Consider the following 25,060-nt stretch of genomic DNA (forward strand, 5'->3'; position numbering starts at 1 on the left):
CTATCAAAAAAACTAAGAAACACAAAGCCTAACTAAGTACCAAGAACTGCACAACCGTGCAAAAAAATGCATTAGGCTGGACAAAAAATCCTACTACACAACATTACAAACTAAATACCAACAAAATCCGCAAAAATTTTGGCAAAATGTAAACCAGCTACTAAAATCCACCCAAAAGGCTACCCCCAAACCAACCACCCCTGACACTAAAGTTCCCATCGAAACACAATTCAACTCCCACTTTGTGAACTCAATTCTATCCGTAGTATCACAGGACAATTCCTTCCTCACTATCCCCCCCAACACAAATAACTCTAATACTAGCTTTACCCTCAAAACAGTTTCCGCCACTTCAATCAAAAGCATGCTCTCCAAACTAAAAACCTCATCAACAGCAGCTGACCTACTCCCCAGCTATTTCTTGAAACTTACAGCAGATGCTATTGCTATCCCAGTCCCCACTCTCAAACAGATCAATTGTTGAAAACTATGTTCCCAAACTCTGGAAAATATCCTATGTTACACCCATACATAAAGGCGGGACCTCCATTGAACTTAATAACTACAGACCCATTGCTTTACTCTCCCCCCTGGCCAAAATCCTAGAAAAATGCATCCATACCCAGATGCTAAACTATCTCCTAGACTGCAACATCCTGTCACCTACTCAGCATGGTTTCAGACCTGCCCATAGTACCACTACAGCTCTCCTCTGCTTCACAGACACAGTAAACCGTCTCAAAAATGAAGGCCTGTAAGTGTCAACACTTTTTTTGGATATGTCCAAAGCATATGACACAGTCTCTCACCAAATCCTGCTAAACAAACTAAACCAATATCATCTAATTCCACTCTTACCTGGTTCCAAAGCTACTTAACTGACAGGTACCAAGCTGTGAAATGGGAAAATTCTCTCTCTCCTCAGCTGCCCATAACTATAGGAGTCCCACAGGGTTCTATCTTAGGGCCACTACTATTCACAGTCTTCACAAATGACCTCCAGACCTCCACACAGCACTACCTTAATCTGTGCTGCACAAAACATTCCCACCCTCCTGCAAACAACTCAACTAGCATTCTCTGACGTTGAAAACTACCTTACCAAAGCCCAACTTATCCTCAATCCAAAGAAAACTCAGCTTATGATTATAACCAGTTCTAACAAAAACACTAACAGTCAATTCACTATCTACTCCACAAATGCTACTCCAATTGCTCCAGTGCCACAGGCTAAGCTATTGGGAATAACCATAGACTCCCACCTAAAATTTGATAGTCATCTGAACTTAACTATTAAAAAAGTACATGCCAAACTGGGGTCACTCTACCGTATCAAACCATTTCTTACCAACAACACAAGATCAGCCATTGCTCGCTCCCAACTTCTATCCACCCTACTCTATGCATCTCCCATTCTGACTAATCTCAACAAAACTGAACTAAGCAAAATGGAAGCTTGCTATAACAGAATTGCCCGTTTTGCTGCAAATTGCTCATATAGAACTCATCATTGTACTGCTTTGAGGCAGCTCCACTGGCTTGAACTGCCGAACCTCCTAACCTACAATCAGCTCTGCCTCTGTCATTCTATCTATTACCTCCCCAATAAGTGTCCTGCCCTCAAAAACCTAGTACAACATCACTCAGCCAAAAGGCCTCTTAGATCATCAAGCAAACTACTACTAGAAGTCACCAACAGCTACAATAGCTTTGGAGATGCACTATATAGTAGTTCGGTGGCTAAAAAATGGAACCCTGTCCCTACTAGCATTCAAAACACATCATCCAAAGCCTCCTTTAAAGACCTCATCAGGCAACATCTCAAGCAAAGTTGGCAGTGCCATGATTGCTCCCCAGGCTAGTGAAAGCGGATAACACATGCATACTAAATCTAGAGCAATTTATAATAGTTTTTCAATCTTACTCACAAACACTGGCTAATCTACAATGTATGTACTGTACCTGTGTACTATATGTATTCTACCTACATTCCAAAGTTCAGCTGTACACCACAAATCTATTACTTACCTTTATTTTTAAAATTAATATCTTTTTTGATTGTTCTCTCCACTGTAACTGTTTGTGCCGCATGCCACTGTAAAAACATGTCTCTTGTAATTTGTGTGTATACTGATTATGTCTAAATAACTAAATGTGTCTGTAATTTTTCTTTGTGGAGCTTTTCTCCCCGGGCCTCTGCTGAAAAAGGGCCTTTTCGGCTCAGACACCCCCAGTTAACAAATGTAAAATAAATAAAATAAAAAATAGTGAGTGTGGTTTCCTTCTCCTCCTGACTGGTTATGCCAGTACTGAGTTGAGAGAGCTTAGCCTCCAGTTTGGCTATATGGTTGCATCTCTCACGTGTTGGAATTTGTTGAGAGAAGGAGGGGGTTGTCTTTGTACATGAGGCAGTTGTAACATTGCCTCAAGATTCCCAGATTCACCAGCTGGACCGGAGAGGAGATTGACAACTGACATTTGGACATGCTAGAATAATATTGGGAATTCCTTAATAATTGAAAACAAGGGCCAGTGGGGAGTGAGGGTGTAGTGCTTTTAATTTTTAGTGCTGACTTATATAATTGCTTTAGTGAGCAAGTGCCAGGTAACAAGTGCAATGTGTTACAGGTAACTTAAATGCAAAAACGACAAACAGTAACTTTCTTTCAAGTGAAACAAGGAAATAAGTACAGTAAGCAATGCCGATATCACTAGTGATCCACATAAGTGCTGAGATGCCGCGTATTAGGTGGAATTAGCGTTCCAGGGAAATAACAAGCAAACAAACAACAAGCATATAAACAAAGCTAGATTCAGCAGGCCTGGATCTAGTCTATGCTACAGCAAACAAGGTGTACCAATTTCAGTAAGATACAGTTCAAATATTCAGGCACTATAAACCTTTAACCAGAAATTCCCAGCTCAGAAGGGCAGAGTCCAGCCTCTTCTCCCACAAGAGTGCAGACCACGAACCTTCTTAATGTAAAATAACTGGCCTGAAGCCCAAGTGCTTAAACCAGAACTAATACACTTTGAGAGCCCAGTGTCTGTTATTCTTAATCAGCAGTTCCCAACTTAGAAGGATGAAAGCTACCTGTCCTGCCACCACAGTGCATGCCACAAACCTTCCTAATGTAAAACAACTGGTCTGAAGCCCAAGTGCTTAATCCAAAAGACTTAGAATGATAGCTACACTTTAATCAAGTTACTACCAAGCAGTAATAAATACAATTGAATACTTTACAGAATGCCTGGATTAGTGCTCAAGTTACACAAACAAAGCTAGATCCAGCAGGCCCGAATCCAGTCTATGCCACAGCAAACAAGGCGCACCAACTTCAGTAAGAAGCAGTTCAGATATGCATGCACTATAAGCCTTTGACCAGAAATTCCCAGCTCAGAAGGGCAGAGTCCAGCCTCTCCTCCCACAAGAGTGCAGACCACAAACCCTCTTAATGTAAAATACTGGCCTGAAATCCCAAGTGCTTAAACCAGAATTAATACACTTTTAGAATAACAGACACTGAGCCCTCAATCAGCAGTTCCCAACCTAGGATGTAAGCTACCTGTTCTGCCACTACAGTGCAGACCACAAACCCTCTCAGTGCACAACAACTGGCCCGAAGCCCAAGTGTTTAAACCAAAAGGCTTAGAATGAGTTACACCAAGCAGTAATAAATACAATTAAGTACTTTTAAGATGATGCAAAAGTAAAATAAAGTAGGTAGAAACACAAGTACAGTAAAAGCAGATGAAAATTTTTTTTTTTCCCTGAACAAGTGCTGAGATCAAAGAAACAGATCTGAGTGCTGAAACTAGAAAACTGGCTAGTTATAAGAAAAAAAAAACTAAGCTAGAAGGCTTCCCTCCAACACAGAAGGGCTTGGGGGCTCAGAAGCCTACAAATAGTCTATACCACGAAAGGCAAGAAACAAGCTTAACCCCCCCCCGTTTCCCAGATGCTCTCTTTGTACACAGTAGGAGTGCCTGAAATCAGAATATGATCTCACTGCACTCAGTTGAGTGAGCAAATGAGATGGGCCCAGAAGGAGTATCCAAACACAAATTTACAAGAGGGGCGGGCAGTTTCAAGGCCACTAAGATTAACACCAAAACAAAAACAGAGATGGTGGGTGGGACTAAATGAAGAGCAGAGTCGAAACTTCCAGTTCAGTTAATAATCCTGCAAAACAGTTAAAATCAATTTAAATACTGTATTTTTTTTTAAAAAAAGTGCAGATAAAGGTACTTAACTTCTCTTATACGTCCAGTTGAATACAGCAAGTTCTTAGCCGGCCAAAGCTGAGGTTTTTAAGCAGAAATATAGATATATATAGATAGATACTGGAGTTTTTTTGAGATGGTCAGTGTATGGCCAGTAATCCTCTTTGGGAGGTACTTCTGTGGCTTTTTCAGCTGCTGCAGATATCTTGTGAGGTACATTCCAAAAGGGGCGTTGTACTCTATAAAGGGTCTGAGTGCCGAGTAAAGGGGAACAATGACTTCTTTTTCCTGGATGAAAACCCTTTTGTGATGAGGTGTGCCACATAGGATTTCCTGACTACTGTGGCGATGTGATTACCAAAGAAGAGTCCACCTGGGTCCCAAAGTCTCATCACACATTCAACATTAAGTAGACTGCCATCTATGTAGTAGTTCATGGGTACAGAGTTTTTACCAAAGGGGATGACAATGCACTTTTTGGCACTGAGCTTGAGGCCATGCCTCTGATACCAGGCATCTGTCTCAATGAGGCCCTTCTATAGGATGTCCACATCATTTGAGGACTCTACTATGGCTCCTAGCTTGCAGTCATCTTCGAACCAGAGGCCTTCTGTGTTAGCCCGTACTTCAGAGAAGTAGATACCAAACAGGAGAGGTCCCAGGACTGAACCCTGTGGTACTCCACGTCACTGGTTTGAAGTCAGATTTGGAGTCTGCAACTTTTAGTGTGGGATCTCTGTCAGTGAGCCAGTTGGCAACCCATCTTGTGACGTAGGGATTTATACCTAGTTTAGTTCGTTTAGCTATAATTCCAGAATGAGGGGTGGTGTTGAAAGCCTTGGCAAGGTCAAGATAGGCTGTGTGAACCACCTTACCCTCATCTACAGCTTTGGTGACTGCCTCAAAAGAAGTCGGTCAGGTTCAGAAGGCATGATCTGCCTTTCACAAACCCAAACTGGGTGGGGTCCAGAGTTTGGAGGTTACCAATGTCTTTGTTTATGAGTTCCAGGATGATACATTCTATGGTCTTGCAGACCAGGCTCGTCGGGCTAATAGGGTGACAGTTCCTAGGATCAATGATGGCCCCCCCTTTGTGGAGTGGGACAACTGTGCGCTATTCAGTGGGCAAAACGCCTGACGTGAGACTATGACTGAACATGGTGTTTAGGTGGGGAGCCAGTTCATTCTGAAGTTAATGTAAAACGCAGCTTGGGATGGATGCTGTGTTTTTGGTTTTAGAGATTGCAGCTTTTACCTGCATATATGTTATTACAGGAACTCTGCATTCTTCCTGTATAGATATGGGCCCTTTAGGGGGGTGAGAGGGGGGTAACGTTAGCACTGAACCTATCTGCCAGGATGTTGGCAATATCAGTTGGTTCTGTAACTTTCATGCCGTTGTGCTGTAAACTGAGAGCAGATCTGGGTGATGCCATTGAGATTCTTGACATAGCTATAGAATGCTTTGTGGTTGCCCTTAGAATCAGTGGTTATTTTGTTTTCGTAGCTAGCTTTGGAGGATCTTATAAGGGAGCTCAGCTTCTTACTGAGGGTAACCAGGGAGCTCCTCCACTCATGGGATTTTACTCTCTTTTTCAACAGTTCTTCCTTCTGTTGTAGAGTTAGTTTATTGCAGGGGACTACTAGATTGGCTTCCTTTTTTTGGAGGATAGCACGATCAATGCACTCGTCTAAGTGCTTATAGAGTGCATCTGTGTAGGATTCAGCAGTTGCAACTGTATTGTCCCATCTGCATTGGTGTCATGAAGTTCGCCACTTCTTTCTTAAGAAGCATGAAATTAGCTTTGGAGAAATTTTTTGCAGTGGTTTCCTTAATGGTGGGTGGGGGGCAGGATGCAGATATCTAGGGTGATTAGCTTATGATCAGATCTGACAAACGAGGAGTTGACTTCAGGTGTGTAACACCGGTCACTCATGTTGCCAATGACTAGGTCTTGGATATTGTTGCCCCTGGTGTGGGTGTAAACAAGTTGATCCAGGGCATTGGAATTTATGAATTCCAGAAATCGTTGAGCGAAGGAGTTGGTACAAGAGTAGTTTTCCCAGTTAATGGTAGGGTAGTTGAAATTGCCCATTATTATGGTGTTTGGTTGAACCCTAATATGTTCCAGTATATCAAAAAAAAATGAGTGGGAATCCCGGGATATGGTGGGAAATCTGTAGCAAGCTACAATTTGGATTTCAGTTTTGACCACAGTTAGTTGCACTTGGATAACCTCGGATGCATTATGCTGCGCAACTAGCTTGGAGGTGTAGATATCCTTAATGAATATGGACACACCTCCGCCTTCAGTGTTCTGGTCCAGGTTAGATGGCCGAAAAGTGTGGTATGAGATATAGGCTGGTAATACAGGGGTGCTCTCTAGAGCCTTGCACCAGGTCTCAGTCACCCTCAGATGCATTATGCTGCGCAACTAGCCTGGAGGTGTGGATATCCTTAATGAATATGGACACACCTCCGCCTTTGGTGTTCTGGTCCAGGTTAGATGGCCGAAAAGTGTGGTATGAGATATAGGCTGGTAATGCAGGGGTGCTCTCTAGAGCCTTGCACCAGGTCTCAGTCACTGCACAGATATCGATGTTCTCCATTTTAAGGAGTGCCTCAAGTGAGTGCATTTTGAGATTTAGACTTCTAGCACTGAGTAGCATTAGCCTCAGTTTTTGCTTGCCTGCTCCAGTTACAGTAGTGAATTTGTCATTTGAACCTTGCCTAAAAAAGGCACTATAGGGGCAGCAAGACCCTTAGCCAGTATCCGGAATCCCAGGGGTGACGGGTGTAGGCCATCTCTGGCAAAGCATCATGGTCTGTCGACCATGTCATCTCAAGCAGACAGTTACTGGATCCCCTAAGAATGACACCAGAAGCTTAGCCAATTGTTGAAGTCAATCATTTTGTCCTTGTACTGCGGTGTCATTCTGGGCGATGGCAGAATGCTACTCAGGGCTAGGGTCATACCTGCCTGGGCTACAAGATCGGAGAGCTCTTCTGTCTCTTTTCATGTAGTCCAGGGAGGTACATCTCAGGTCGTTCACCTCAACATGGACAATGACAGAGTCATATTTGTACATGTTGTGGAGTGACCTGAGTGTGTGGGTTATGTGGCGGATCCTGGTACCCGAGAGGCAGCTGACAGTAACCTTTCCTGGTTAAGCCTGGTGAGTGGGACATCAGTGTGTCTGACTATAGTCTCATCTATGACTAGTGTGATGAGTACGTTGTTTTGCCTTATGGGCTGTGGTTTATTGGCACAATGAGTCTGTGGGCTATGTGTCATTTGGCTTGTATTGGGGGGGTGGAGGTTGCTTGCGTTTCTGCTTTGGAGGTATCTGTTGCTTGAGCAGCTTATTACTGAGAGGCTCCACAAATGTTTTTGTGTGTAGATTTTAGTGGTGTAGGTTTAGTGAGACTATGTGATGACTGTGGTGTGGTGCAAGTGTTTACCTTCTCCTCTTGACTGTCAAGTTCACTCTTGGTTGGAGAGAGCTTTACTTCCAGTTTGGCTAGACAAGTGCGTCTCTCACAGGTTGTGGTGTTGGGTGGTAGGAGGAGAGGGTTGTCTGTGTACATGAGGTAGCTGCTACATTGCCCCAAGATGCCCAGGTTCATCACATAGACAGGAGAGAACACTGGGAGCTGACCCTTAGACATACCTGAATAAAAAACTACTTTCCTCTAGACAAGCGAGTATAAGAGCCGTTTTTCTAAGCAAGTGAGGAAAGTAAGTACAAAAACTGTTTTCCTCTAGGGTAAAGAGGAAGGCTGAATGCTGTAGTAATTTTTAGCTTATTTAGTGCTAACAACAAGTTTTGAACAAGTGCTTAGCACGAATAAGCAAATTCAAGTGCTAAAACTAAGAATCTGTATCTGGATCTTATGGTAAATAGGCTACCTAGTGTTTACCACTCCCACTGACAAGCTAGAATGCTTCCCTCCAACACAGAAAGGCTTGGGGGGCTCAGAAGCTTACAAACGGTCCTGGATACAGCAAATCTGTATCTGGACTAGACTAGTTAAAGGAAATGTGGGAAACAAGTGCAAACGCAGGCTTTTAAACCAGAAAGCTGAAAGAGATGGAAAAACTGCTCAACGGCCAATAAACTACAAATTCTGGGCCAGAAACCACTCTTGTGGTAGACAGATAGACACACACACACATATATATATATATATATATATATATACATATATATATATATATATATATATATATATATATATATAAAACAGGTTTAAGAAAACCTCAATTTGCAAAATCTACAGAATGGTTATATCCAGTGCAAACAGCTTCCAAAAGATAACACTACCTTGAAATTATAAAATCAGCTGCAAGAAAGTAAGTATAAAATACTTATTACTTGGATTAGTAAAGCTAATCTAATTAAATGCACATCTGCCATTTTCCAGTGGATGAATGAAGTTGGTTAAAGGAAACTAACTCTGACGAGCACCATTTTACATCTCTCTTATAAAAGATAAAGATCAGCATCTCAAAGAAGTAGTTTTTTTTTTAAGCACTTACTATGTGGTCAATGTATTCCTTTCCTGCTTGAATAACATCCAAAACACGTTTCTTCTGTTCTACCTCCAGCAACGACTTGTACGCTTTGTCAACAGCTAGTGGAAAAATTAAATTCATCAAGATAAAATCTAGATCCAGTCCTGCATTCCATTCAAGACTACACCCATAAAAATACACAAGTAAAACATTACAGCTTGGGTACAATTCATAACATAATAATCTGATATGATTTACTTATTTGACATTTGTTAACTGGGACAGTCCATCTGAGCAAAAGCCCTTTTTCAGTGGAGTCTTGGGGAGAAAAGTTCCACAATACAAGTAAGCAAGAACATTTACAAAACTGAAGATGAAGAGTGTGAAAAATTGACAAAACAGTTAAGCAAACGTAGATAAACATCTGAATGAATTTACATAACACATTGGGTTATCTTCAGAGGGTAATTGTACAACAAAGAGCAGTTAAGTAAGTTATGGTAGTAGGGAAGGAGGAATAGAGAGGATAGTGATAGAGAAAGGGGTGGATTTATGTGGGGAGATTACAGAGGCAAATCCATGTGCTATTAGGTACCTTTTGAGAGTTTTCTTGAATTTGTAGATGTAGGAAATGTTTCTAAGGCTCATGGGGAGCTTGTTAAATGCAAGGGCAGGGAAGCAGCAGTAGACATTGTCCAATAGATTTTGTAGGTTTGTGAATCTGTAACAGACACTGGTCAGAGCTTCTGAGGGATCGAGAGGGCTTATAGAGGGAGACAAGTGAGGTAATGCTAGGGCAAGGGGAGGGCTTATTCAAAATAATACGGATAATGAGAAGTTGTGAAAATAAGAGTGGGTTAGGAAACTCTAGCCAGCTGACTTGTCTGGAGAGCGTGACAGTGGTGTGATCTTGAGGGCAGATTGGCTGCATATCTATCCGCTTTGCTGTAGGTGGTTTCAAGCTTGTAAATGGCTGCATATCTATCCGCTTTGCTGTAGGTGGTTTCAAGCTTGTAAAGTAGTGAAGACTGTAAATTGGTTAAAATTTGAGAGCTGTAAAATAGGTTGGGGAGAAAGTAAGCTTGGGCTAGTGGGATCCTGGAGTTGGGTGTGAGGAACCAAGAAGTTATGTACTCACCATAACGTTCGATGTATGTAGTCCATCTCGCCTCACATTACCCGTGGGTTCGGAGCCGAATATCGGCTCCAACTCGGCCTATTTTACTAGCTCAAAAGTCTCTGATTGGCTGGGCTAAGAGGGTATCCCATGATACACTGCTCCATATCCCCAGACCTAGTTTGCTGCTAACATAATTACTTCATACATACCTCACATCCACACAGACAAAAAACTATCCAAAGGGACTCTGCAGGAGACGACCTAACTTCTAAATCCTCCAGGCAAGGGGAAGGCGGGAGGGTAAGTAAGAATGTGAGGCGAGATGGACTTCATACATAGAACGTTATGGTGAGTACATAACTTCTTGATGTTCTGTAGTCCTATCTCGCCTAAATTCTTACCCGTGGGACAGCGCCCCTAGCACCTACATCCTGGGTGGCTCATAGGAAAATACTCCTGAGAACTGTGGAGCCAAATGAAGATCTGCCTCTGGAAACCACGTCCAATTTGTAATGAGAAACAAAGGTATGAGGAGAAGCCCAAGTAGCTGCAGCACAAATATCATCCATTGACAATCTAGCTTGATAGGCTGTGGATGTGGAGACCGCTCTTGTGGAATGGGCTTTTACTGGAAAAGGCAACTTTTTACCTGCTGTCTGAAAGATGGAGATACAGCTAGCTACCCATCTAGAGAGCGTGACCTTGAATACCGGAGAACCAAACCGGTTTTCCAAAAAGGAGACAGAGAGTTGGTCAGATTTCCGGATATCTTTTGTCCGGTGTAGATAGAAGCGTAACTGTCTATGTACATCCAATTGGTGAAATCTGAATTCTGCCTTGTTAGAAAAGCTGGGGAAGAAAACCGGCAGCTCAATAGAATGATTCATATTAGAGACAGAAGCCACTTTGGGAAGGAATAATGGGTTTGGTCTAAGAGAGACCCTATCTTTATGGAAGATCAAATATGGGGGTTTGATGGAGAGGGCTTGAATTTCAGAGACCCGCCTCGCTGAAGTAACTGCTGTTAAAAATGCGGTTTTCCATATTAAATATTTTAATACTCAGGTAGCTGCAGGCTCGAATGGTGGAAGAGTGAGGGCTTGAAGAACAAAATTGAGGTCCCAGGGCATGACAGGTTGGGATACTGGGGGACGAAGTAATAGAGTACCTTTGAGGAATGCTTTACATAGTCTGTGTGCAATAAGGCTAGGGTCATTGGCCACGTGGAAGTTTGATATAGCCGCCAGCTGAACTTTGAAAGAAAGACTGAGGAAAATGGCATCGGCTGATGCCTTTATACCCCAGGAGCTATGACGTCGGGTGAAGTGCGACATCAGCCGAGGCCAGACCCAGACTTTGGAATCCGGCCGACCGAAGGGCTGCCTGAGGCAGGACAACCCATATGTTATGACTGCAGATGCATCCTTGAAGGACATCTCCAGAATCGCATCAATTGGAGCAGTGTAGGGATCAATGCCTCTAGAATGAGCCCAGATAGAGAACCTTTTCCATTTGCTAGAGTAGATTTTTCTAGTGGATGGTTTATGAGAGGACAATAATATATGGACCACTTCTGGTGAAAAATTGTGACGTCTGACTAACGATGGAAGTGGAGTAGCCAGGTTGTCAACCGGAGTGTCCTCAGAGAGGGGTGAACTGTCTCGACATGTGCGTCAGTAAATCTGGAAGAGGTTCCAGAATCCAAGGAGTATCCACAATGTAAGGTTGAGGGAAGGGGAACCATAACGGACGAGGCCAGTGTGGGGCAATCAGAATCATTCTGCTTCCCAAGGATTGTGCTTTCTGAATCACCCTTGAGAGAAGGGGAAACGGAGGGAAAGCATAAAGCAGACCGGAGGGCCAACTGTGAGCCAGAGCATCCCTGGGTGATTCCCCCGGTGGGGGGGGATCAGCGAGAAGTAGTTGCTGCATTTCGCATTGAGAGGGCTGGCAAAAAGGTTGCAGCAAGGCTGGCCCCATCTGCTGAAGATTCGCTCTGCAACCAGGCGACTCAGGGACCACTTGTAGGGCATAAGAATCGCCCTGCTTAGCTTGTCCACCATTTACACTGGTCTTCCCCGGAATGTGTGTTGTCACCAGAAACCGTTGGGAAGCTATTGCCCAATGCCACATGCGCATGGCCTCTTTGCATTGTGGGTAAGATCAGGTTCCCCCTTGCTTGTTGAGATACACCCAGACAACATGTCAGTAGTGTGGTATCGCAATAGTCCCTAGAGGAAGAACTTCTTGAAGTGCCTGCAACACAAGAAGCACTGCTCTCATCTCCAGGACGTTTATGTGCAGATGTACCTCATGCTCCTGCCACGTGCCTTGGACTGTCCTGCCGAGATAATGCCCCCCCCCCCAATCTAGGAGGCGTCCGTGGTCACCGTGGCAACAGGGACAGGCAGAACAAATGGCTTTTCCCCCGTTCAAGTTGTTGGTGCACAGCCACCAACGGAGGTCCTGCTTGCATCTATCCGTCATTAAGATTGGATGGGATAGCGGAAGCCTTTGGAAAGACCATTGGACAAAGAGGAGTCATTGAAGAAGTCTCATGTGTAATCTTGCTAGAGGAACCAACATGATAGTCGCCGCCATGGTACCTGGGAGTTGTAGAATCAGTCTTGCCCTCACATGTCACAGGGGCATCAGTGTGAGTATTTGTTGTTGCAACCCAGTGATCCTCTCGTGGTAAAAATGCTCGTATTTGAATGGTGTCCAACTCTGCTCCTAAAAAGGTGACACGCTGTAAGGGCAATAAGGCAGATTTTTTCCATTTTATTGTGATGCCTAATCGGTGACAGACTGATGGTAGCGTCCCTGGTCTGAATTAGTTGATGTCTGGTGGGGGCGGTAAGGAGCCAGTCGTCCAGGTATGGAAACACCTGGAATCCTTGATGTCTCAAGTAAGCCGTCACCACTGCCATACACTTGGTGAACACCCTGGGGGCTGTGGTGAAACCAAAGGGCAGGGCTTGAAACTGGAAGTGACTGGCTCCCAGCTGGAAGCGCAGGTGACACCTGGTTGCCCTGTCCATTTTGACATGGTAGTAAACATCCTTGAGGTCGATGGAACACATCTATACTTCCTCTCCCAACAATGGGAGAATCGATTGTAGAGTGACCATACGGAATTTGGACTTGTGTACGTAATTGTTGAGTTGACTGAGATCTAGTATGGGTCTCAGGTCCCCTGTTCTTTTCGGCACCAAAAAGAATCTAGAGTAAGTCCCTAATCTGATTTGGTCTGAGGGGACTGGTCGGATGGCTCCCTTTTCTAGCAGCTGAGATATCTGAGGCTGCTTGATCCCCTTGACTGGGTGGAATGTCCGGGATTTTTCTTATTGGAGGGGGTACTGAAGAGAATGGAATGAGATAACCTCCGGAAATTATCTTCAATACCCATCGGTCCTGGGTAATGTTTTCCCAGGCTTCCAGATACAAGGAAATTCGACCCCCGACTAGCTCCGGATAAGTACAGTCGGACACACCCTCAGGAATGAGAGTATGGGGAGCCACGGAAGGAGTCGCGGTCTCCAGAATTGCGGGGGCCCCCTCTGCCTCTGGGGCGACGTCTTCCTGATTAACTCCCCCCTCTCCTGCCTCTGGAATGGGGTTCACTTTGTGCGGCAGGAAAAAACCTTTGTGATTTCTTGAACCCCCCCCCCCGCTGGGCCTTGCGGATAAGGCCTAGACAGAAGGGAAAAATGGACCCCTACGGCAGACAGGGTCTTTCCCTCTTGCTCGCACCTGGTGAGGGTGTGTTTCACTTTGGTCCTAAACAAGGAGGAACCATCAAATGGGGCATCAGTGAAGGAAGACTTGAAGGCCTCCGCGAAGTGACACAGCTGCAGCCAGGCTTGCCTTCTAAGGGCAACCACTGAGCTGGCGGCACTACTCGCTCCCTCAACCGCATACGAAATGAGTCGCATGGACGAGTTTGCGATGGAGTTGAGGGTAGAAACCTGTGCGTTAACTGTCTGAGCCACCGCCTCAGGTATGTTACCCGCAAGAGTATCTCCCAGTTCTTTGAGGAGATCTCTCTGGAGCAGAGTGAAATGAGACAAGTAATTCAGCGACCATAAAGTGAAGGTTGCTGAAGACAGGTACGCTTCCTGTACCGGTCCACAGTCCTAGACTATTTGTTAGGAGGATGGACCAAAGAGGAAGACTCTGCAACTTCCTTCTGGGTGGCTGATGCCACCACCATGGCATCTACAGGGACTCCCTTTGACAGAAACTCTTTTCCCTGAGGGGTGGAGAGAAATTTGTTGGGACGCCTGGGTACAGGCTCCACAGAATCAGGTTTTTCCCACACCCTTCGACAAATAAGGTCAAGAAGTTCATCGAAGGATGGAGACACCCAGGAGGCAGAGAGTTGAGTACCAAAAGCCTCAAGGAATACGGACTCCTCCTCAGAAGGAGTTTTGGAAGGCCAGTCTTCTCTTTGTTTCAGTATCTCCAGGATATTGGAGAAGGAAACATCATCAGAGGAAGACTTGGGGGATCCTTCTGATTCCTAGAGGTCAGTTTTGTAAGTGAGAGACTCGTTTTTGGACCTTCATAAAGTGGAGGACCACTCGTGGGGGTGTCCTTAGGGCCTGGCGCTCTACTGTCCAAGAATAGGCGAGTGTCAGAAGCTCTCGCCAGAGTGGTAGGGGATGGAATGACTGACTCGGGTGATGTAGCTGACGATGTGGCTAGCGTGCTCCGCATGGCCTCGAAGGCAGCCCCCCCCCCCCGAGTCTGAGGACCGACCTCCAAGGCCACGACCGGGGTCCACCGAGCCAATACACCGAGTGGGAGACTCTGAACCGAAAGATGTCCCAAAGTATCCCCTTCGGGCCCGACCGAGGAGACCAGAGTCTCGAACCCTGTGGACAGAACCGACATGGTCGGAGCAGAGGCCAGCACAGATAAGCCCAAGGGGGGTATCGGAGCTGGCACCGATACATCACTCAGAGCAGAACATATCGGCTCCGACGACAAAGATGTGCTCGGAGGAGGAATCATCAAAACAGTGATAGGAACTGGCTCCAGAGCCGACTGGGTCGGAGCCGAAAACAATTTTGCCAACACCGGCGATTGCAGGAGCCTCTGCACTACCCTATCAACATCCAAATCAGAAAGACTGGAGGATTTGGAGGAGATGGATGGAGATTGGGATCTCTTATCTGGTGAACCATGCCTCACACTAGGCGACCGGCTCCGAATGGGTTCGAGAATAATTGGAGCGGACGCCGATTCACTTAACACTGATACCTCCTGCGGCCCGGAGGACAGTGGAGCCGAGGAAGCAGAGTCCAAAATAGTAATTTTCTCCAGAGGCTCCGAAGATGCAGATGGAGCCGAAGACCTTTTCTTGGACTTGGAGGCTTTAGATTTCGACTGGGAACTGGAAGCTGAATCTATAGCTTCCTCAAAAGACGGTTTAAGCAGTCCCTTTAAAATCAATTTGTTTTTCCTCTCTTGGAGCACCCTAGGACTGAACGAGTGGCAAAAGCTATACGACTCCTGTAAGTGGATGGCTCCAAGGCAGTAGACACACACAGTGTGTCCATCTGTGATGGACATTTTATATCCGCATTTTGAACTTTTTTAAAGTCAGAAGGCTTATGTTCCTTCTGATCCTTAGACATTATCTCTAACTCTAGAGAACAGTTAAACTTTTCCAAAACGGGTGGGAAAGCCCACAAGTACACTAGCGAACAGTACTACACAGACTCAGCGAACCCCTAAATAAACGATTAGCAACAAAAAAAGACACCACTGCAAGAACCTCTAACTAAAACGGTTCTTAAGACAACACAGAGAACAAACGCACGAAAAATCTCAAACTAAGGGAGGACTAGGTCCTCTAAATAAAACGGGCCTAGTCCGTGGGAACAGTTAGGGATACCACAAAACACCAAGAGAAAACACAATCACAGCGACAGCAGCAAGATATAGCTATTAAAATAGCTTTTGGGTATAAAGTAACCAATTTCTCAAGAGAAATAAGTCAAAATAAGGTACTTGGCCACAGCCAAGCGAGACCACGTCCGAGCTCTACAAGCGGCAAACGAGATCTGGGGATATGGAGCAGTGTACCATGGGATACCCTCTTAGCCCAGCCAATCAGAGACTTTTGAGCTAGTAAAATAGGCAGAGTCGGAGCCGATATTCGGCTCTGAACCCACGGGTAAGAATGCAGGTGAGATAGGACTACATAACATCTTATGTTTCTACAGACTAAACCAAGCTTTTGGTAGGGTTTCTTGATGCAGTTAAGTACATGAAGGTCAAGTATTAGATACAATATCGGAGGGTGTTTATTAGGATACTTACTAAACAGACATGAATGTTGTAACTAACTTCCATGAGGTCTTCAATCATATTGAATTTTCTAGAATACAAGTTCTGACTTGGCAGCAGTAAATGACCCAAAAAACACTCAAGTCTTCTAGTCTTCTCTGGGCATCACATAACTGCTCTCAGCAAATTACATATTTTAAATTTGTTTACAGGCACAGAACATTAACATGTGACAACCTATTGAGTGCTCAGCCTGGAAAAAGAAAACCACACAAAACATATGTAAACACATTTAGATTACATAACACACTATACATACATGCATCTGTGCGTAGGTGCATATATCTATACACACACATCCACACACCGATTTTACACAAAACACCCACGTGTTTGTGTGATGTATGTACATACTACACACACAAATGTGGGAGTTTTATGTAAAATCGGTGAGTATGTGCGTGTGTGTGTATATATATATATATATATATATATATATATATATATATATATATATATATGTGTGTATATAAATATTTGTGTGCATGTATCCTTCAAATGATGAGTTAAACTGAGGTCCCATATGCTTGAGTTCTGTAGCTCAGGTGAATTTAAAAAATCCCAATGGCACCTACTGAAGAAAGCACAGGAAAGTTGCCAGATGCCCTGGCCTAATTTTCCCTCATAATATAAAGACCATCCAGGGTATCCCTGAAGACAGTACACTAGCCTAATAGAAGTAAACAGGTCTACAAATGGTAAACCAAATATGTGCTTCAGACATGGAATATTTGGAGTAGATGCTGTGGAGTCTTGTGTTCTTCTAATAAACACAAGGGATAGACTCTACATCTTGTTTGGTACCTTGGGGCGGGGGCTAAGGAGGCAAAAACATTTGGGGCTGATGACTTGGAAGAAACAGTGAAGAAGGCACTAGGACTCAATTTCCTGCTGAGTAACAGCTGGAAAGGTTAAAGACTCAGTAAAAGACTGCCCTGTGGACACAGCTAGTACCAGCATAGAGGTAGTGAAGGATGGGGAAATCCTGTATAAAACTGACTAATGGCCATGAAGTGCAAAAGTACTGTAATCTTCTTTTGATGAATCCCATTGCTGAAGCTGCTGCCTATGACTTCCACACCCACTTAGAGTTGTATGGATAACACGGTCCCTTATCCACACCAAATATGAGAAATTTAACCCCTCATGGCAGAATAACCATACAACTAAATTATACAAACCTTATGATCACACCTAAGCAAGAAAGTAAAGACTGCAATGGAGCCATTAGAAAGCTCAAAGTGGAGTATGAGCACACAATAGCCACTAAAATGAATTTAGAAGTTATGTACTTACCATAACGTTCCATCTGAGTAGGTGGATTCATTTGTCTGCAACCTGTGGGTATGGATCCGATATCGGATCCGAACCGGCATGGTTTATCCAGCTATGGATCCGAGCTCCTAGCGCCTCCCCTCACCCATAATGCCCTGCTCTCCCTACATAACCTCAGATCGAGTTTGCTCTGTGCCAAATACCCTAACCAAAGGGTAACACATCCTATGCAGGAAACTGACAAGGCCAGGGGGATAGGAGGGCGGGATGGTTGCAGACAAATGACTCCACCTACTCAGATGGAACGTTATGGTAAGTACATAACTTCTAAATCTGAAGTAGGAGAATTCATTTGTCAGCAACCTGTGGGACAGAGTCCCCAGCTACCAGAGTCTTGGGCGGCCATCATGGAAGGATATTCCGAAGCACCGCGGAGCCAAAGGATGCTCTACCTCTAGACGTGATATCCAGCTTGTAATGAGAAATAAAGGTATGAGATGAAGCCCAAGTGGCTGCTGAACAAATGTCATCCAGAGGAACCCTAGCTTTAAAAGCCGTTGAGGTAGAAACAGACCAGGTCGAATGAGCATGGACTCCCTCCGGTGCGGACCTCCCAGAAGCTTGGTAAGCTAATAGGATACACTGGGAAATCCAGTGTGACAAGGAGACTTTGGAAATTGATTTACCCAGATTGAATTTGGCAAAGGAAATGAACAATTGGTCGGATTGCCTATGACCAGCTGTCCTGTTAAGATAAAAATGAAGCTGCCTGTGAACATCCAAGGAATGTAGCTTGTATTCACCTTTGTTCTGATATTTAGGAAAGAAAACAGGGAGGTTGATGGACTGATTAATGTTTGCTTCCGAAGCTACCTTAGGAAGAAAGGAGGGATTGATCCTGAGGCACACCCGGTCCGGATGGAAGACCAAGTAAGGCGGTTTCATGGACAGGGCTTGCAGTTCAGAAACTCTCTTAGCTGAAGTAATGGCTACTAAAAATGCAGTCTTAAGAGACAAGAATTTTAGATCTACTGTGGCCGCAGGCTCGAAGGGGGGAGCGGTCAAGGCCTGAAGAACCAAAGAAAGATCCCACGGTGGAACCGTCTCCTTGACAGGGGGGTCTAAGCAGAAAATAGAAGTTATGTTCTTACCATAACGTTCCATGTTAGTTGTCTTCTTCTCGCCTTCTTCTTGCTGGATGGGTTCGGAGCCGACCTCGGCCCGACTGCCACTCTAAAAGCTCGAGAGTTGGTTCCACCGGCTCGAGGCTCCCCTTATATCCCACAATGCTAGGCGTGAGTTACCTCAGATCTCGTTTGTAAGCTAGGCCCAGCTTATAATAGTAACAGAATAACTATAAACAAAGTCCACCTCTATAAACCAGGGAGAAGAGAAGGGTGACCTACATCCTGATCCAGGAAAATATGCACAGCAGCATATACCTAAAGTAAAGAGGTGGTAGAAAGAGAGGTCACAATCAAAACTCCTCTAGGTCTGTCCAGGCCAGGGGGAAGGAGGGTGGGACGCAAGAAGGCGAGAAGAAGACAACTAACATGGAACGTTATGGTAAGAACATAACTTCTATATGTTAAGTTGTCTATCTCGCCTTCATTCTTGCTGGATGGGACCGCCCCTAGCACCTTGTCCCGGTGGCCTAACGGAACAGACTCTTGAGAACAGTGGAACCAAAGTTAGCTCTATGCCTAGAAGCTAAATCCAACTTATAATGAGAAATGAAAGTGTGAGGAGTAGCCCAAGTAGCCGCTGCACAAATGGTGTCAATAGGCAGTCTGTCTTGGAAGGCTATAGAAGTAGCCAAAGCTCTGGTAGAATGGGCTTTAGGTTTGTTAGGCAGCTTTTGGTGTCTAATTTCATAAACAAGGGAAATCAGAGATGTTAGCCATCTGGATAATGATACCTTTGAAACTGAAAGTCCCTTTCTGCCTTCTGCATAAGAGACAAACAGCTGGTCAGATTTTCTGAATTGTTTGGTTCTATCCAAATAGTACCTTAACTGACGATGAACATCTAGCCAATGCAATTTTTGTTCAGACCTGTTAGAATATCCTGGAAAAAACACAGGGAGGTCAATGCTTTGATTTAGGTTAGACGCCGAGGCTATCTTAGGTAAAAAAGACGGGTTGGTTCAGAAGATACCCTGTCCTTATGGAACAACAGATAAGGAGGTCGACAGCTGAGTGCATGAAGTTCTGAAACTCTTCTAGCTGAAGTAATAGCTACCAGAAAGAGTGTCTTCCATGATAGCAATTTTAAAGAACAGGAGGCTGCAGGTTCGAAAGGGGAAAGAATCAAAGAACTAAGAACTAAATTTAGGTCCCAAGGAGGAGGAGGATTTCTTATAGGAGGTCTGAGTAGAAAAACTCCCTTCAAAAAGGCTTTGCAAAGCTTGTGGGCCATTATGGCAGACTGAAATGCCCACATGAAAGTTAGAAATAGCTGCCAATTGAACTTTAAGAGTAGAAGGAGATGAACCTGCATGGAAGAGTTCAGCTAGAAAATCAAGGACCATTTGGATGGAAGCAGTGAAAGGATCTATGTCCCTTCCTTGAGCCCAATAGGCAAACGCTTTCCACTTACTCAAATAAATCTTTCGAGTGGAAGATTTATGGGAAGCTATCAAAATATCTCGGACAGAGTGAGATATTTGAGGAAGCCTGGCTAAGGTTGGAATTGGAGGAACCAAGCAGTGAGGTTCAGAGAGGGAAGGGAGCGATAAACTGACCCGACTGATGGATCAAAAGATCTGGAACTAGGTCCAGATGCCAAGGTCGCTCCAACAGAAAATGATGTAGAAAGGGGAACCAAACCTGTCGAGACCAGTAAGGAGCAATGAGGATCAACGAGGCCTTCTGAGCGATAGCTTTCTGTATCACTTGAGAGATTAGTGGGAAGGAGGAAATGCATACAGAAGTCCCCGGGCCAAACTTGGACTAGAGCGCCTCTGCTGGGCTGGCCTGGTAAAGGGAATAAGGTGAAATAATCTCTGCACTTGCTGTTTTGGGGAGTAGCAAAAAGGTCGCAGCAAGGCTGACCCCACTTGAGAAAAATTTCTCTCACAACAGAGTCTTTCAGAGACCACTCGTGAGGCATGAGGATAGCTCTGCTCAACTTGTCCGCGATTTGATTGGACTTCCCGGGGATGTGCGTTGCTATCAGAAACCGCTGAGAAGAAATCGCCCATTGCCACAGTCTGAGTGCTTCTCGACACAGGGGGTAGGACCTGGTTCCGCCTTGTTTGTTGATATACAACACTACAGACATATTGTCCGTCTGGATTGCTATCGTTCCCAAGGGAAGAGAGTCTTGAAGGGCTTGCAACGCTAAAAGCACTGCTCTCATCTCTAGAACATTTATGTGCAAGTGGCATTCGCCTGGTTGCCATGTGCCCTGGACAGTTCTGCCCTGATAATGCCCCCCCCACCCGATCAGGGAGGCGTCCGTTGTCAGAGTAGCAACCAGAGGGGAAGGGACAAAGGGTCTTCCCAATAAGAGCTGAGGGGAAGACATCCACCACAGAAGATGATTTCTGCATGTTTGCGTAATCATAATGGTGTGGGACATCGGAAGTTGCTGGTATGACCATTGCGTGAAGAGCATCCATTGAAGGATTCTCATGTGGAATCTGGCTAATGGAAGCAGAGGTATGGCAGCCGCCATAATCCCAAACACTTTCAGAACTAACCTGGCTTTGATTCTGTTGCTGCTGAAGAGGAGCGAGACCAGTTTGTGTATGTCTGTTATTCTCTGATCTGTTAGTCTCGCAGACATGTTGACTGTGTCTATATTTGCGCCTATGAAGGTAATAGTACGACAAGGCGACAAAACAGACTTTTCGCAATTTATTGAAATGCCTAAATTTTGACAAATGCGAAAGGTGTAGTCCCTGGCCAATAGAAGAAGATGCTTGGTGGGAGCTGTGAGGAGCCAGTCGTCCAAATATGGAAACACCTGGAATCCTTGACGCCTCAGGTGAGAAGCTACCACTGCCATGCATTTGGTAAACACCCGGGGGGCAGTGGTGAGACCAAAGGGCAGGGCCCTGAATTGAAAATGACTGGTTCCCAGCCTGAAGTGGAGGAATCTACTGGAGGGTCTGTTCATTTTATGTGATAGTACGCATCCTGAAGGTCTATAGAGCACATCCAGTTTCCTTTCCCAATAGGGGAAGGATGGACTGCAGCGTGACCATCCGAAATCTTGTTTTCTTGACTGACTTGTTCAAGATACTGAGATCCAAAATTGGTCTCCAGTCCCCTGTTTTCTTTGGAACTAAAAAGAACCTGGAGTAGATTCCGGATCCTTGCTGGTCTGCTGGAACTGGCTGAATTGCTCTTTCTGCAAGCAGCTTTGAAATTTCCAAAGCTGCAAGATCCCTTTGAGCGGTGAACATCTGGAAGGGATTTTTTTGATTGGTTTGGAATGCGAACGAAGGGAATGGAATAGCCTTCGGAAATGATGGACTGTACCCATTTGTCTTGAGTCAGGGATAGCCAGGCTTCTGGGTACAGTGACAATCTTCCCCCGACTGCCTGCGAAGGGGGGCAGCCGGGCAACACCTCAGGGATGCTGAAAGGGCTTATCAGAGAAGGCTTCTCGATTGCCCTGGTTCTATGGACCCCTGCCTCTAGGGCGACGCCTACCATTGTTGTTCCCCTCTGCCTCTGGCGGGAACCGACTCTGGCCAGGCGAAGTCCCTTGAGATTGTTTATGGAACCACATTTTCCCACTTTTCTGGCCTTTGGGGTAAGGCCTAGAAGGAGTAGAAAACGGACTGACGGCAGAAAGAGTCTTGCCATCTGTCTCGCACCTAGTCAAGGTTTCTTTCACTTGAGGACCAAAAGAGATGATCCATCAAACGGGAATTAGTGAATGACGCTTTTAAAGGGGTCCGCAAAGTTGCATAGCCGCATCCAGGCATGCCTGCGTAAGGCCACACCTGTCCCTGCGGCCCTGCTCGCTCCATCAGCCGTATAAGACAGGAGGCGATGGAGGAGTTAGCTATGGAGTTCACGGTAGCCAGCTGAGTGTTCATCTTGTCTTGAAAACCCGCAGTCAGGATCCTTCAACATGTCACCGCTTTGATCAAGTCTCTTTGAAGACGAGTAAAATGGCATAGGTAGTTCAGCTTAACGATAGCAAAGGTCGCTGACGAGAACATCCGCTTCCGCACCTGTACATAGACCTAGATTCTTTGTTAGGGGATGAACAGGCACTGAAGGATCAGCTAGTTCCTTCTTGGTGGCAGCTGCTACCACCATAGCATCCACAGAAACACCTTTTGTGAGAAATTGCTTGTCAGTTGGTGCTGTTATAGATTTGGAAGGTCTCCTGGGGGTAGGGTCCACTGAATCAGGAGCCGTCCAGGCCTTCTTTGCAACCACCTGCATGAGGGGATCAAAGGGGGACACCCAGGAGGTGGAAGGGCGAGAGCCAAACGCCTCAAGATACACAGATTCATCCTCCGAAGGGTTAAGGGCTGGCCAATTTCCCCTCTGCTTCAGGATCTCTAGAATGTCTGCAAAGAGACATCTTCAGAAGGGGAACGGGGAACCGCCGAATCCTCTAAATCTGTGTCAGAGGTGACAGACTCAGGTGAGTCTATGTGCTTCCTCTTACACTTTCTCTTCCTAGGGGCTCCCTGCCAATTCAGGGAGGCCTCGAAGAGGATGAGCTGGCCACAGGGGATTCTTGAGGAGCTCGCTCTGTCCGGTCTGAGATCAGGGAGTGCGTGCACATAACAAAAGGCACCAAGAGGGAGGGGCGGACGGAGCCGACTGTGGAGTTGAACAAGGTTCCAACACACTCCGCATGACCTCGAACGCACCCCTGTCCGGCAGAGCCAGAGGTCCCCGCTCCGAGAAGCTGGGAACCTCCCTCGGCACCGACAGAGATGGCTCCGAGGCCGATGTCGGAGCCGAAGTCATCAGCCAAGCACCGAGAGTGAGAGGGGGGTCGGACAAGGGTCCGATGCCACTCACCCCCTCGGAGCCGACTAGGGAAGCCCGGCGCCGAGATTCTTCAAAAGAAGAAATCGGAGCCAACGACGGAGCCGAAGACAATTGTATCGGCTCCGACGCTACCACAGTCTCGGTCCCGAGACGCCCCGGCTCCGAGCTCAAAGGAGTCGGAGGAGGAATATTTATTGGAACAAGTTGAGGCATCGACTGATGAGTCGGACTCTGGAGCATTTGGGCCAGTGCCTCGGACTTCAAAAGTCTACTCACTACCCTCTGGAGGTCGTGATCTGAGAGCCTCGATGACCTGGAGGAGTGAGATCTGTGGCTCCGTTCAGACAGCAGGGGAGACGCTGGAGCTGAATGAACGGAGCCAAGGGATGGTGACCTCGATCTCTTTCTAGATGTCGGCTCCGATGGTCTGATCGGAGCTGACCCAGGAATCTCTAATGCCTCGGCTCCGGCCGGAGCCGAGGAAACCACAGATACTGCAGTCAAAGACTCATCGGCTCCAGCCGGAGCCGATGAAGCAGTAGGCTTCGAAGCCTTAGGCCTCGACTCTGAAGCTGGAGCCGAGGTCTTGGAAGCCTTGGAAGGTTTCCCCGATGACACAGAAAGGGAACCTTCAGGCTTAATCAAACCCCTCAAAATGAGTTTATTTTTTCTCTCCTGCAGGACTCTAGGGCTGAAGCCATGGCATACAGCACAAGAGTCCTGCAGGTGTAAAGGTCCCAGGCAATACGCACAAGAAGTGTGACCGTCTGTCAGAGACATTTTCTGACAGCACGAGTCACACTTCTTGAAGCCTGAGACCTTTGTATCCTTGGACATACTCAAGGAACCGAAGTGTAATCACACACAGAAAACACACACACACAGATTACACTGATAGGGGTTCAAAGGAATTATTTAAACTAAAGGTAAGTTAAGTTAAAACTCCCTAATCAAACACATACACATCCTAAGGATAGGGAAGGAAGGGCCCGAAGGCCTTAGGGAAAGAACTGTAAGTTCTTTAGAAAAAAAGGGGGCTGGATAAAAGGTAGAAGGGATAATATCCACTACACTAAGGGGAACGAAAAATACACTAAGCTAGCTTAAGTCTAAAGAATTTAAACTAGTCTAACTTTCACTAACCTGGAGCCGGTAGAAAACACACCTCGATCGCTGTAGCGGCAAACGAGATCTGAGGTAACTCACGCCTAGCATTGTGGGATATAAGGGGAGCCTCGAGCCGGTGGAACCAACTCTCGAGCTTTTAGAGTGGCCGAGTCGGAGCCGAGGTCGGCTCCGAACCCATCCAGCAAGAATGAAGGCGAGATAGACAACTTAACATGGTGCCTTTTAGGAAGATTTTACATAACTTGGCAGACATAAGAGGCCCAGAGTCATGACCAACATGGTAATGAGAAATGGCCGCTAGTTGAACTTTGACCGTGGAACTACTGACGCCATCATTAGAGAGAGTAGTAAGGAAGTCTAGAACCAAAGGAAGGGGAACCGTGAAGGGATCTAGACCTTGCCGCTCCGCCCAAATAGAGAAGCGCTTCCATTTACTGCGGTAAATTTTTCTGGTAGAGGGTTTATGAGCC

At 45.7% G+C, this 25,060-nt stretch overlaps 1 protein-coding gene across 1 annotated transcript in view; it reads right to left on the minus strand.

Annotated features, from left to right (window-relative positions):
• The window catches only part of DNAJC8 (DnaJ heat shock protein family (Hsp40) member C8), a 411,176-nt gene that overhangs the window by 133,366 nt on the left and 252,750 nt on the right, over positions 1-25,060 (minus strand). Inside the window, exon 5 of the mRNA XM_044083052.1 lies at positions 8,766-8,860. Coding sequence (XP_043938987.1) covers positions 8,766-8,860 — 95 coding nt within the window. The remainder of the gene's footprint in view (positions 1-8,765; positions 8,861-25,060) is intronic.

The sequence above is a fragment of the Protopterus annectens genome, chromosome 1.part1 (assembly GCF_019279795.1).
Source record: "Protopterus annectens isolate FY-2018-M chromosome 1.part1, PAN1.0, whole genome shotgun sequence".
NCBI lineage: Eukaryota > Metazoa > Chordata > Ceratodontiformes > Protopteridae > Protopterus > Protopterus annectens.